A 14,641-nucleotide genomic window follows, 5' to 3' on the forward strand; every position below is an offset into this window, starting at 1 on the left:
CTTTTTGTTTTTTTCCCCTTCGTGCCTGCCCCCCACTTCGCTTTCTCCAGGTTTGTTTCTGGGACGCTGTGGTTTTCCTTGGCCTTTTGGAGCTGTTCAGTGTTCCGACCCTTTTTAAAACCCCCGTTTTCCTAGCCTGCCGGGGTTTGGTGGTAGAAAAGAGGGGGGTCGGCGTAAAAATTTGGGTGTCGAAGTAGGATTTGTGATTTTTTGATCAGGAAAGGCGATTTATATGTGTAAAAAGATGGCGGCAGCCTGGGGAGGGGCTATATGAGGCGGGCACGTGAGGTGAAGCGACCCAAGGGGGCCATCCTGCCATGCGGGGCCGGTTGGGGGAGAAGGGCAAAAAGGGGAAAAAGGCAGGACGGGGCAGCGGCAGGCGCAATCTCGTCGAGATGCAGGAAAGGAAAGGCAGAGAACATTTTTGCCGACTTTTTGAGGTGCTACAGGCATCTTGCATCGTGAAGAGGAAACTCGCAGAAACCCGACAAGGCCTGCAACAGCGTGAAGAGTAACTGATGGGGGTCAACCCTGGGGGCGGGGGTTCGGGCCTGAGGGGGGAAAGGAATGAGGAAAGGCGGCGTCACAGGTAGAAAATTGCAAGCAGGAAGGCAGCCGGGTTCTGGCAACAGATCCAAGTGTAGATTTACTGGGGTTCCCGGGGTCTGTGCAGGAAACCCCCGGGCCTCGCAGGTCGTGTCGCGCCAGTGGTGCTGCAGAAGCTGGGGACCCTTGGAAACCCCCCCCTTTGGGGTTGGTGGCGGCAAACTCGACCCAGTAAACCCGCCTTTGCTCCCTCACCCCCTTCCCCCCCAGGTGTGTTAGTTCACGGCACGGTTCTCCACCCTGCACCCCCGGGCCCTCCGTATTCTGTGAAGGTAACCAGGGTACGCGGGAAGGGGCCGGGAGGATATGTCGCCCAATTTGAAATGCTGGCCTGCCCGGGCTGGAGAAAGGAAGAAAAAGGGCCCTGCACTGGAAACAGCGCTAAGGGGCCCCGCGGGGAAAGTGTTGGGGCATCTCCCGGGCCCCCAACATGCCCTTCACCCGTGGCTGGGTTTGAAACCCCTTTTTTTGGGGCACCACCCCCAGGCCGGTTATTGGGGCCCGTTTGAAAAGCAACCGGGAGCGTGGGAGCACTGCCCCCACTGGCGCAGGATGTGGGGGGCCTTTGGTAAGGAGGTCGTCCCCTGCGGCTGCGAAGAGAAAATTGGGCCCTGGCCCGCGTTTCTTTTTTTGACGTTTTGCGGACCGCACACAAATCTACTCAAGCAGCACCCTGGGGCCCTGCAGGGGCGCGGGCGAGGGCCTTGGATTCGGGGCCTTCCTAAAGGAAACCCAGGGGCCGGGCCGCTGCTCACCCCGACAGACCTCCGGGGACCGGAAGGCTAAAGGGAAGGTACTTTGGGGAAGGTGAGCCCGGGGCTTTTCCAACTTGGTTGGGGCTGCGGTAAGGAGGGCACGACGTATCATGTCGGAGGAGCGGAAAACCCTTCCTCCCCCGGGAGGGATTCCCCGATGCCTCCAGCATGCGCAAGGACTGGGGCGGTAGCCACATCCCTCTTACCCCGCGTGGTAGAGGCTTTGAAATTCGTTTCGGGCACCACCACCGGGCCGAGGTATACGGGCCACTTGAGAAGCGGACTCGTGAGGTGACAGACCTGTCCCAGCTGGCGCGGGTTGGAGGCGCGGGGTAGGGGTTTGTCCCTGGGGGCTGCGGAAGAATATTGTGGTCCTGGCCCGGATTTCTTTTTTGACGTTTTTCAGGCCCAGCAGCTGCAAACCCGTCAAGCGGGCACACCCTGGGGCCCTGCAGGTGGCGCTGGCGGGGGCCCTTGGAGTTCGGGGCCTTTCCCGAAGGCAACCATGGCCTAGGGCCAGCTGCTCAGCCCCGCCGTGACCCCCGGGCGGAAGGGCTAAAGTGGAAAGGGTAGCTGAGGAAGGTAGCCTGAGCACTTCCAAGGCTTGGTTGGGGGCGGAGAGGTAGGGCACAGACGTTCGTGTCGGGGGAGGGGGAAAAACACGTCCTCTCAACCGGACGGATTCTATGCCTTCCAGCGTGGCAAGGAAATGTGGGAGATGGTATCATCCCAGTGCATGTCCTAAAGGGTAAGGAAATGGTACGGGGAAAACCGGGCAGGCTTTTAGAAGGGGGCCAAACCCGCTGTCCCTTTGGGTTTCCCCGGGCCCCCCCCCCCTTGGGTAAGCGCCCGAAACCCGCACATGGGAGGTGGAGGGGGTCAGTAGATGGGAACCACCGCCGGGCAGTGGACCGGGGCTGAGAAGACCCTAGTAACGGGCCTGATATGTTGGCCACGATGGATTCCCCGACGCACCCCGAGATGTGTGGTGTCAGGGGGGGTTGTGTGCACTCAAGGGGCCAGTGGAGGCTCGTATTGGGTGGGGAGCACGGGCAACGGCTGCCCGTGTATGGCCCTTTTGGAGAGCCTGCTTGCGGCCTGACTCCTGACGCAGGAAGACGTTGTCGCTTTGGTGGAAGCTGGTAGGGGGACGGTGAAGATTCCCCTTTCTTCCAGAGGTTGGCTTGCAGAGGGGTTCGGGTGAGCGACTGCACCTTTCCCCCAGGAAGAGTCTAGAATCCCCGGGGTCGACTGTCAAGAGTGATGCTGGGGTAGAGGGCCTCGTGGAGCCCACCAAAAACCCGCAGCTGGGGGGAGGCGTAGCGGTTGGGCGGAGCCTTTTTGGACCAGGGGGGGGGTTAGTTACAGGTTGGTACAAACTTTTCCAATAAAGGGCCTGAAGGGGCCAGTGGGCAAAGCTGGGACTTGTGAGGAATGGAGCGTCCGAAGACCGTGGGGGCAAAGGGGTTGGGTTTGGTGGGGGGGGGGCCCTTGCCTGAGTTCCCCGGCTGTGGCGTTACCATGGTCAGGAAGAACTCCCGGGGCATGGTGAAAAAGATGACGTTAGCCCCAGTAGCGGCGTAAACGGGCAATCACCCAGATGAGGACGAGCTTTGGACGGAGGGTGATGCAGCAGCTCATTGGGACCCTAGCCCGGTCTTGGGGAGGAATACCCCTCTGGGGGCCATGCCAATCTACCCCCCCCGCCCCCAAACCCCCTCCAGAAGACCCCAGCAAAAGGGGAAGAAAGCCGCGCTGGGTGAAAAAATTTTTTTGTTTCTGAGAACTGATTTTATTTAAAAATTTTTTGATTTTTTTTTCGGTTTAAATGACAGAGCAGAGGGTCGTCTGCTTTATGGGGGGGATAGTTTCTACGCCGGGGGTCTTTTCTCTGTGCGAAATGTGTTTTAATTTAAGGGGCCTGGGGGAAACTGACGCAGCTGGCTGTGACGGGGGAAACGGGAACAAGCCGAGAGACGGTTTGGGGCTGCTTCCCGTGAAGACTGTGTGTGCCCTTAGACCCGAGAAAAACCTTTTTTGCCCTGTTATAAAACTGTATTTTGCTTTTGACATGGGTTTCCCCCCCTGTATTGTGCCTATAGAAAAGTGACGGGTAGTAATTGTGAAAAAAAGGAAAAACTGCATTTTGTGTTTACTTCTGCCCTCCTCGCCACTTTTCGTTCTTCTCCTGGTGTTCTGGGACGCGTGGTGTTTTGGGGCCTCTTGGGGCTGTTCGTGTTCCGCCCCTTTTTATAACAGCCGTCTGCCTACCTGCCTTTTGTTGGGTGCAGAGAGACGAGGCGGTCGGCGTAAAATTTTATCATTTTTTTATTTTTACTATAGTATAATTCCCCGAAACATTATAAAAAGGTAATAATTACGAATAACGATATTATTTAAAAAAATGATATAAATAAATTTTCAGAAAAACTTTTATTGTTATTTCTATTAAAATTTTATTATTATTAGTTGTTTCCAAATTTATATTAAAACGGGAAAAATTGCAAAAGTATGTAATTTGCAATAATATGTAATAATTGCAATAATGATTAATATTGCAATAATGATGATAAAAATTGCAAAATTTGGGTAAGAGTAAAACGATAATAAGGATGATAATCATGATAATAATGGATAATAACGAAATTATGTCCTAAATAAGAAAAAAAAGGGGGAAAAAAAAAAATTCCCAAAAATAAAAAAAACGGGAAAAACTAGGAAAAAAAAGCCTTTTTAGAGTATACTCCAAATGACATTTTTTGACTCAGATATTTTGGCAATTATTAGGGAAATAATATATAATTACCAGAATTTATTTCATGATAATAGTGAGGTAAAAGTGAGAATAAAAAGAATTTTTTAACATTTGGATTATTGAAATTTTTACATATCATTTTTTATTATCATTATTATTATTTTATTATTATTATTTTTTAAATTTTTATTTTATTTTTGTTATTTTATTATTTTTATTATTATTATTTATTATTATTATTAATTATTATTTATTACTTTCTATTATTTAATTCCAAAAAAAATTCATAACTGTTAATAACAATAATAATACTAAAAAAAAGTAAAATAATAATAATAAAAATAAAATAATATAAAATAATCGTTATATATTTTATTATATTATTTGTTATTTTATCAAATTTTTATTTTTTCGGTGTATAATTGCCAAGATAATATTATAACGTAATAATTACAGAAAAGATATTAAACAAAATAATGATATAAGAATTATCAAAAAAAACTTATTTTGTTATTTTTATTTTTATTTCTATTATTATTGTAGTTGTTATTTTATAGTTGCCAAATTATATATTATAACGCAATAATTACAATGTAATATAAAAATTTTAATAATGAGAATAATTTTTTTCAATAATGATGATAATAATGCAAAAATGTTTAATAATTGCAATAATGAAATTTGCAAAAATGAGATAAAATTGCAATAAAGTATAAGATATGATTGTGATAAAGATGATGATAACGATAATAAGGTGAGAAATGATGTAATAAAGGAATTTTGTCCATATATAAAAAAAAAAGGGTAAAAGAAAAAAAAAAAAAAAAAAAGAAAAAGCGGGGAAAAACTAGCAAAAATAGCCTTTTGGGGTACTCCAAAATGACGTTTTTTTGACCTTTTGATGATTTTGGCAATTATTAGGTAATAATGATAATAATTACCAGAATTGCATTAATCATGATAATAATGAGGGTAAATGAGAATTAAAGAATTTTGTAACATTTTTATGATTTTTGTAATATTTCTGTTATCATTATTATCATCATTTTATTTTATTTTCTTTTTATTTTTATTATTTTTATTATTATTTTTACTTTAATTTTTAGTATTATTGCCAAAAAAAATATAAATGTTAAAAACAAAATAATTAAAAAAATTTGTAATGATAAAAATAATAATAATAAAAATAATAATAATAAAAATTTAAACGTTATAAATTGTTATTTTTAAAATTTTATAGTTATTATTTTCATTTTATTATTTTACTGGTATAATTCCAGATAACATTATAAAGTAAAATTACAGTAAAGATATTAATAAAAAATGATATAAAATTACATACAAACTTATTATGTTATTTTAAATGTTATTGCTATTTTAAATTGTAGTTGTTATTAGTATAGTGCCATTATATATATAACTGTAATAATTTAATAGAAATGTTTAATAAATGCAAAAATTTGTGATAATTATTGAAATATGTAAAAATTGCAATAATGATGATAATAATTGCAATAATGATGATAATGTGATGATAATGATGATAATGATGATACGATAAAAAGGATGATAATCATATAATAATGATGATAATAACAGGATTGTGTCCATATAAACAAAAAGGGTAAAAGAAAAAAATTCCAAAACGTCGAAAAAGCGGCAAAATTCTAGCGAAATAAGCCTTTTTGAGAGTATACTCTAAAATGACGTTTTTTCCCGACTCATTATATTTTGGCAATTATTGGGGTTAATGATAATAATTCCAGAATTTTATTAATCGTACAATAATAGGAAAAAGTGAGAATAAAGAAAATTTTGATAACATTTGATGATTATTGATATTATTACTATTATCATTAGTATTATCATTATTGTTTTTTTTTTATTATTATTATTGTTATTATTATTATTATTATTTATTATCATTATTATTATTATTATAATTATTATTATTACTTTAAATTTTAGTATTATTGCTAAAAAATTATATCATATCGTAATAATAAAAATGATAATAATAACAATAAGTATAATAATAATAATAATAAAAATTTAATGATAATAATAATAATTGTTATAATATTGTTATTAATATTATTATTGTTTATTATCATTATTATTATTTTTACTGGTATATAATTCCCAAGATAATCATTATAAAGAAATAATTGCGTAATAACGATATTAATTAAATAATGATATAAGAAATTATCATAAAAACGTTATTATTGTTATTATTATTTTTATTGCTATTATTATTGTAGTTGTTTTAGTATAGTTGAAAAATTTAATATATTATAAACTGAAAATAATTTGCAATATAATGATAATAATTGAAATAATGATGAAAAAAAATGATTGCAAAAATGATGATAATAATTGCAAAAATGATGATAATGATGATGATAATGATAATAAGGGATGATGATAACGATAATAAGGATGATAATCATGATAATAATGATGATAATAACAGGAATTGTGTCCATATATAACAAAAAGGGTAAAAAAAAAAATAACCAAAAAGCTAGAAAAAGCGGAAAAATATAGCGAAATAAAGCCAATTGAGAGTATACTCCAAAATGAAGTTTTTTTTTCGACTCATTTGATGATTTTGGCGATTATTAGGGTAATAAGGATAATAATTACCAGAATTTTATAATCATGAAATAATGAGGAAAAAAGTGAGAATAAAGAAAATTTTTGATAACTTTTGATGTTTAAATTGATTTTTATTACTATTCTTCTTCTTCTTCTTCTTATTATTATTATTATTATTAATTACTTTATTATTATTTATTATTGCCAAAAATATATCATAACTGTAATAATAAAAATAATAAAAATAACAATAAGAATAATAATAAAAATATAATAAATAATAATAATAATAATAATAATAATCGTATAATTTGTTATTCATATTATCATTTTTATTTATAATTATATTATTTTTACTGGTAGTATAATTACCAAGATAATCATTAAACAGCAATAATTACGGTAATAACGATTTATTAAAATAATTATAAATAATTATCATAAAAACGTTTTTTATTGTTTTTTATTATTGTTATTGCTATTTTATTGAGTTTTATTATAGTTTCCAAATTTATATATTTAACTGCAATAATTTCAATAGTAAAAAATTAATTGCAAAAATGATGATAAAATTGCAATAATAGTAAAATTGCAAAAATATGATAAAAATTTCTAAATAGATAAAAAATTTCAATAATTTGAATAATTGAATAATGATGAAATGAGATGATAATGATATAATGATGTGAAACGATAATAAGGATGATAATCATGTTAAATGTGATATACGGAATTGGTCCATTAAAAACAAAAAAGGTTAAAAGAAAAAAAATCCCATTATCAAAAAAACGCAAAAACTGCGAAATATAGCCTTTTTAAGTGTCTCCCAAAAAAGAGTTTTTTCCCATTCATTTGTGATTCTGGCAATTTTTGGGGAAAATGATAATAATTTCCAGAATTGTATCAAACATGAATAATGAGGATGAAAAGGAATAAAGAGATTTTTATAACTTTGATATTATTGATTTTTTCTATTATTATTATATTATTTTTATTTTTTTATTATTAATTTAATTATTTGTTTATTGCCCAAAAAAAAAAAATCATAACGTAATAATACAATAATAATAAGAAATATAAGTTAAAATAATAATAAAAATAATAAATAAAAAATAATAATAAAAATCGTTATAATATTTTATTAAAACATTTTTGTTTTATTATCATTTTTTATTTTTTACTGGGAGTATAATGCCAATAACATAAACATAATAATTACGTATAAGGAATTAATTTAAAAAAATGATATAAATAATTATTAAAAAGATTATTGTTTTGTATTATTTGTATTGTTATTAGTATAGGCCAAAATTTTATATTTAATGCAAAAATTGCAGTAGTAATGATAATAATTTCAATAAAGATATAATAAATTATATAATATGATAATAATTGCAAAAATGAAAGATAAAAATTGCAAAAATGATGATAAAAATTGCAATAATGGATATGTGATGATATGATGATATGATGATAAATAAAAAGGATGTAATCATATAAAAATGATGATAATAAAGGAATTTTGGGCCATAATCAAAAAAAGGGGAAAGAAAAAAAAAACCCCAAAAATCGAAAAAGCGGGAAAAACAGCGAAAAATTTGCCTTTTGAGAGTATACTCCAAATGACCTTTTTTTTTGCTCATTTGAGATTTTTGGGAATTTTTTAGGGTAAAAATATAATAAAACCAGAATTTTATTAATCATGGGAAAAATGAGGATAAAAGTGGAATAAAGAGAATTTTGACAAAATTGATGATTATTGATATTTATATTACATTATTATTTTTTTTATTTTTATTTTTATTATTATTATTATTATTAAATTTTTAATTTTTTTATTTTTACATTTTTTACTTTAAATTTTTAGTATTATTGCCAAAAAAAAATATTTAAAGAATAAAACAATAATAATAATAAAAATATAATTAAAAATAAAATTAATAATAATATAATAAAATAAAAATAAAAATAAAAATGTAATCGTTTTAATATATTTTTAATATTATGGGTTTTTATTATCATTTTTATTTTTTTACTGGTATATAATTTCCCGATAAACCTTTTAAAATAATAATACAGCTAAAGATATTTTTAAAATAATATAAAGTAATTATCTAAAAACGTTATATTGTTTTATTTTGTCATTGCTATTATTATTTTAGTTGTTATTAGCATAGTGCCAAATTTATATTATAACCCCAATAATTTCAATGTTGATAAAAATTGCAATAAAGATGATGAATTGAATATTTTGATAATGATTTCAAAAAGAGATAATAAATTTCAATAAAATGTAATAATGCAATAAGTGATAATGATGATTAATGATGATAAAGATGTGATAAAATAAAAAGATGATAATCTGATAATAAAGATGAAATAACAGGAATTGTGTCCATATTAATAAAAAAGGGAAAAGAAAAAAAAACCCAAAAGCGAAAAACGGCAAAATCGCGAAATATGCCTTTTGAGAGTATCTCCAAAAAGAGTTTTTTTTGACTATTTGATGATTTTGGCAATTATTTTGGGGAATAATGATAATAATTTCCAGAAATTTTTTTAATCAGACAATAATGAGGATAAAAATGGATAAAGAATTTTTATAAATTTTTTATGATTATTGATATTTTAATATTATCCTTATTATTATTTTTATTATTATTATTATTATTATTATTATATTTTTTATTATTTTACTTTAATTACGTATTTTGCCAAAAAATTTCTAATGTAATAATAACAATAATATATAAGAAAAAAGTTAAAAAAAAAAAAAATAATTAAAAATAATTAATAAAAATAATAATAATAAAGTTTAATTTGTTATTGATATTATTTTGTTATTATTATCATCTATTATTTTTTCAGGTAGTATAATTCCCCAAAAAAATCATTAAACAGTAATAATTACAGTAATAAAGATATTAATTAAATAATGATATAAAATTTCTAAAAAAAGTTTTTTTTGTTATATTATTTTTTGTATTATTTTTGATTTGTTATTTTTATTTGCCAATTATATTTATAACTGTATATTCCAAAAGTAATGATAAATTCAAAATGAGATAAATTGCAATAATGATGATAATGATGATGATAATATGATAATGATGTTAAAGATAAAAAGGATGATAAACATATAAAAATGATGATAAAACAGGGAATTTTTCCATATATAACAAAAAAGGGGAAAAAAAAAAATTCCCAAAAATTTAAAAAGCGCAAAATCTAGCGAAAATGCCTTTTTAGGTAGACTCCAAAGACTTTTTTTTCCTTCATTTGATGATTTTCTGGCAATTTTTAGGGTAATAATAAAAATTACCCCAAAATTTCCCTTAATCTGCAAAATGATGAAAAAAGTGAGAAAAAAGAGAAAATTTGGATAACATTTTAGATTTTTAAATTATTTCTATTTCATTATTTTTTCATTTTTTTTTATTATTTTTATTATTTTATTATTATATTATTATTATTATTATTATTATTATTATTATTACTTTGTTTATTAGTATTATTGCCAAAAAATATATTACAACTGTAATAATGCAAAAATAATAAAAATAAGTATAATTACAAAAAACAATTTTTTATAATTTGTTTTAATATTTTTTTGTTATTTTCTCATTTTATTTTTTTAGGTAGTAAAATTGTAAAAATAAATTTTTACAACAGTAATAATTCAGTAAAACGATATTTAAATTTAAAAAATGATATAAAAAATGGGTTATAAAAAAGTTATTATTGTTTTTATTATTGTTTTTTGCTATTATTATTTTGTTTTTTTAGATAGATGTAAAAAAAATATTATAACTGCAATAATTGCAATAATGATAATATTTGAAAAAATGATGTAAAAATTGCAATAAAGATGATAATGATTGTAATTTTGATAATGATGATATGATGATGATAAGATAATAATGAAAAATAATCTGATAAAAAACATGATAATACAGGAATTTTGTCCATATATAATAAAAAAGGTAAAGAAAAAAAAAACCCCAAAAATCAAAAAACGGCAAAATCTAGCGAAATTACCTTTTGAATTACCCAAAAGACTTTTTTTTCCCTTCATTTGATGATTCTGGCAAATTTTTAGGGTAATAAAGATAATAATACCAGAATTTCTATTAATTAGACAATAATTGATAAAAAATGAGAATAAAGAGAAATTTTGGGTAAAATTTTATGATTATTATATTATATATTTTCATTTTTTATCATTTTATCATTTTTTTATTATTTTAAAATTTGTTATTATTTTTTATTATTATTTTTTATTTTATTATTTTTATATTATTTTTAATTATTTTATTATTGCCAAAAAAATATATAACTTAAAATAACAATAATAAAATAAAAGTATAAATTTTAAAATACTAATTGTTAAATATTTTTATTAAATTATTATTGTTATTTTTATCATTTTTAAATTTTTACTGGGGGATATAATTGTAAAAATAAATTTTTATAACATAAAATTACAGTAATAACGTATTAATTAAATAATGATTAAAAATTTATTATAAAAAGTTATTATTGTTATTATTTTTTTTTTTTTATATTATTTTGTAGTTGTTATTAGTATGATTAAAAAAATATATTTTAAAATGCAATAATTCAAAAATAAAGATAATATTGCAATAAAATGATATAATTGAAATGATGATAATGATGATGATAATGATGAAATGATGATAAAGATGATGAAAAAATAAAAATGAGATAATCAGATAAATGAGTAAAAACGGAATTGTGTCCATATGCAATAAAAAAAAAATAAAAAAAAAATCCCCCAAAGTCGAAAAAACGGCAAATTATGCAAATATAGCCTTTTGAGAGTAAACCCAAAAAATTTTTTTTCCCTTTATTTTATGTTTTGGGAAATTTTTAGGGTAAAATGATAATAAATTTCCAAATTCTATTAATCATGAGAATATGATATAAAAGGAGAATAAAGAGAATTTTGGGTAACATTTTTATGATTATTAACTTTACTATTTTCATTATTATTATGTTATATCATTATTTTATTATTATTATTTTTTTTTACATTTTGTTATCATTATCATTTTTTCTTTAATTATTTTGATTTTTGCCAAAAAAAAAAATAACTGTAATAAAACAATAAAATTTTAATTAATTAAAAATCTAATTTTTAATATTTTTATTAAAATTTTATGTTTTATTATCATTATTATTATTTTTTTCGGTAGATAATTTAAAAATAATTTTTAAACAGTAATAATTACAGTTATAACGAATTTAATTAAATAAGAATAAAAAAGATTATAAAAAAATTATTATTGTTATTATATTGTTATTAATTTTTTGTAGGGTTTTTTTATAAATGAAAAAAAATATATTTTAACTGCAATAATTTTCAAAATAATGATAATAATTGCAATAATGATAATAATTTCAAAAATGATGATAATACATGATAAAGATATAATATATGATAACGTAATAATGTGTAAACATGATAAAAATAATAATAACAGGAATTTGTCCATATATAAAAAAAAAAGGTAAAAAAAAAAAAAATCCCAAAAGTGAAAAGCCAAAACTGCGAATATAGCCCTTTTGAAGTAGACCCAAAATGACTTTTTTTTCCCTTATTGATGATTCGGTAAATTATTAGGTAATAAAGTAATGATACCAGAATTTATTAATCTGACAATAATGATGATAAAAGTGAGAAAAAGAATTTTGGGTAACATTTGTGATTATTTAAAATTATTACTATTTTCATTTTTTTTATCATTATTACCTTATTTTTTTATTATTATTATTATTATTATTGTTTTATTATTATTATTTTTACTTTAATTATTGTATTTGCCAAAAAAAAATTATAACTGTAAAAATGCAAATAATGATAATAAGTAAATTATAAAAAATACTCATTGTTATAATATTGTTATTTAAAATTATTATTTTTTTTTATCATTATTATTATTTTTCTGGGAGTATAATTGTAAAAAAAATTATTTAACAATAATTACAGTAAAAGTATTAATTAAAATTGATATAAAATGATTATAAAAAAAGTTATTATTGTTATTATTAATGTTTTCTAATTATTTTAGTTGCAAGTATAGAGAAAAAAAATATATTATAACTGCAATAATTTCAATAAAAAAATGTAATTTCCATAATGATAAAAATTGCAATAAAGTGATAATGATGATTAAATGAGATTATGATGATGAAACGATAATAATGATGATAATCATGATAAAAATGGATAATAACAGGGGTTTTTTCCTATATAATAAAAAAAAGGGAAAAAAAAAAAAAAACCCAAAAGTCGAAAAAAACGGCAAAATTAGCAATATAGCCTTTTTTGAGTAGACTCCAAAAAAAACGTTTTTTTTCCCTTTATTTGATGATTTGGCATTATTAGGGGAATAAGATAAAAATTACCAAAAATTTTATTTAATTTTTACAATAATGAGATAAAAATAGAATAAAAAAATTTTGGGTAACTTTTTGATTATTAATTTATTTCATTACATTATTTTCTCATTATTATCACTTTATTTTCTTATTTTTTATTATCATTATTATTATTTTTTTTACTTTAATTATTAGTATTATGCAAAAAAATTTTTATAAATGTAATATTAACAATAATAATAAAATAAATATTATTAAATAATACTAATTGTTATATATTGTTTTAAATTATTATTGTTTTATTTTCATTTTTTTTTTTTTAGGTAGTGATTGTAAAAAAAATTATTATAACAGTAATTTTCAGTAATAAAAGATATTAATAAAATAATGATATAAAAAAAAGATTATAAAAGCGTTTTTTCCTATTATTATTTTTATTTCTATTTATTGTATTTGTTATTAGTATAGTGTAAAAAAAATATTATAACTGCAATAATTCAATATAATGAAAAAATGCAATATGATGATAAGAAATTCCAATAAAAGTTGATTATGATAAAGATGAAATGAGATGATAACGAATAATGAATAAACATGTAATAATGATGACAATACAGGGAATTTTGTCCATATATAAAAAAGGTAAAAAAAAATCCCAAAAATCGAAAAAGCGGAAAATCTAGCGAAATATACCTTTTGAGAGTAAACCCAAAAAGACGTTTTTTTTCCATTCATTTGATAATTTTGGGAATTTTTAGGGTAAAAATGTTATTACAAAAATTCTTTAAACATGACAATAATGATGATAAAATGGAATAAAGAAATTTGGATAACATTTTATGATTATTAATATTATTACATTATCATTATATTTCTTTTTTATTTTATTATTATAATTATTATTATTATTTTTATTATTATTATTATCTTTTTATTATTATTATTACTTTCATTTTAGTATTATCTCCAAAAAAAATATTACAACTGAATAATAACAATAATAATAAAAATAATAAAATATATAATATAATTGTTATAAAAGTGTTTTTAAAATTTTTTATTGTTATTATTTAAATTTTTATTATTTTTTACTGGTAGTATAATTGGAAAAAAAATTATTATAACTAAAATTTCAGTAAAAATGATATTAATTTAAAAAAAGATAAAAAATGATTTATAAAACGGGTTTTATTTTATTTTTATTTTTATTACTATTTTAGGAGTTGTTATTGTATAGAGTAAAAAAAATTTATTTTAACTGGGAATAGTTGCAAAAAAATGATAATAATTGCAATAATATGATAAAATTTCAATAAAGATTATAATGATGATATGATGATAAAATAAAAATGATGATAATCATGTAATAAGATGAAAAAGGAATTGTGTCCCATAATAATAAAAAGGTAAAAAAAAAATCCCAAAAGTCGAAAAAGCGGCAATATCAGCGAATATGCCTTTTGAGATAACCCAAATGACGTTTTTTTTTCCTTTATTTTATGATTCTGGCAAATTTTTGGGT

The 14,641-nt window shown here is 27.6% G+C and overlaps 1 protein-coding gene across 1 annotated transcript; it reads right to left on the reverse strand.

Annotated features, from left to right (window-relative positions):
- Positions 1 to 443: 443 nt before the first annotated feature.
- On the reverse strand, positions 444 to 2,908 carry LOC119571781 (translation initiation factor IF-2-like). Its single transcript, XM_037918926.1, has 5 exons — positions 2,738 to 2,908; positions 2,162 to 2,593; positions 1,362 to 1,822; positions 977 to 1,196; positions 444 to 746 (listed from the first exon to the last, which is right to left on the reverse strand). Exons 1-5 carry the CDS (start codon positions 2,906 to 2,908, stop codon positions 444 to 446), a joined length of 1,587 nt encoding a protein of 528 aa, XP_037774854.1.
- Between the last annotated feature and the right edge of the window lie 11,733 nt (positions 2,909 to 14,641).

This window comes from Penaeus monodon, unplaced genomic scaffold, assembly GCF_015228065.2.
Source record: "Penaeus monodon isolate SGIC_2016 unplaced genomic scaffold, NSTDA_Pmon_1 PmonScaffold_797, whole genome shotgun sequence".
Classification (NCBI taxonomy): Eukaryota; Metazoa; Arthropoda; class Malacostraca; order Decapoda; family Penaeidae; genus Penaeus; species Penaeus monodon.

Coding starts and splice junctions, on each gene's coding strand:
- LOC119571781 (XM_037918926.1), bottom strand. CDS start 2,908: ATGCCCCGGGAGTTCTTCCTGACCATGGTAACGCCACAGCCGGGGAAC. Junction 2,594..2,737: donor GCCCTTTATTGGAAAAGTTT/GTACCAACCTGT, acceptor CGGGGATTCTAG/ACTCTTCCTGGGGGAAAGGT. Junction 1,197..1,361: donor GTCCCCGGAGGTCTGTCGGG/GTGAGCAGCGGC, acceptor TTCTCTTCGCAG/CCGCAGGGGACGACCTCCTT.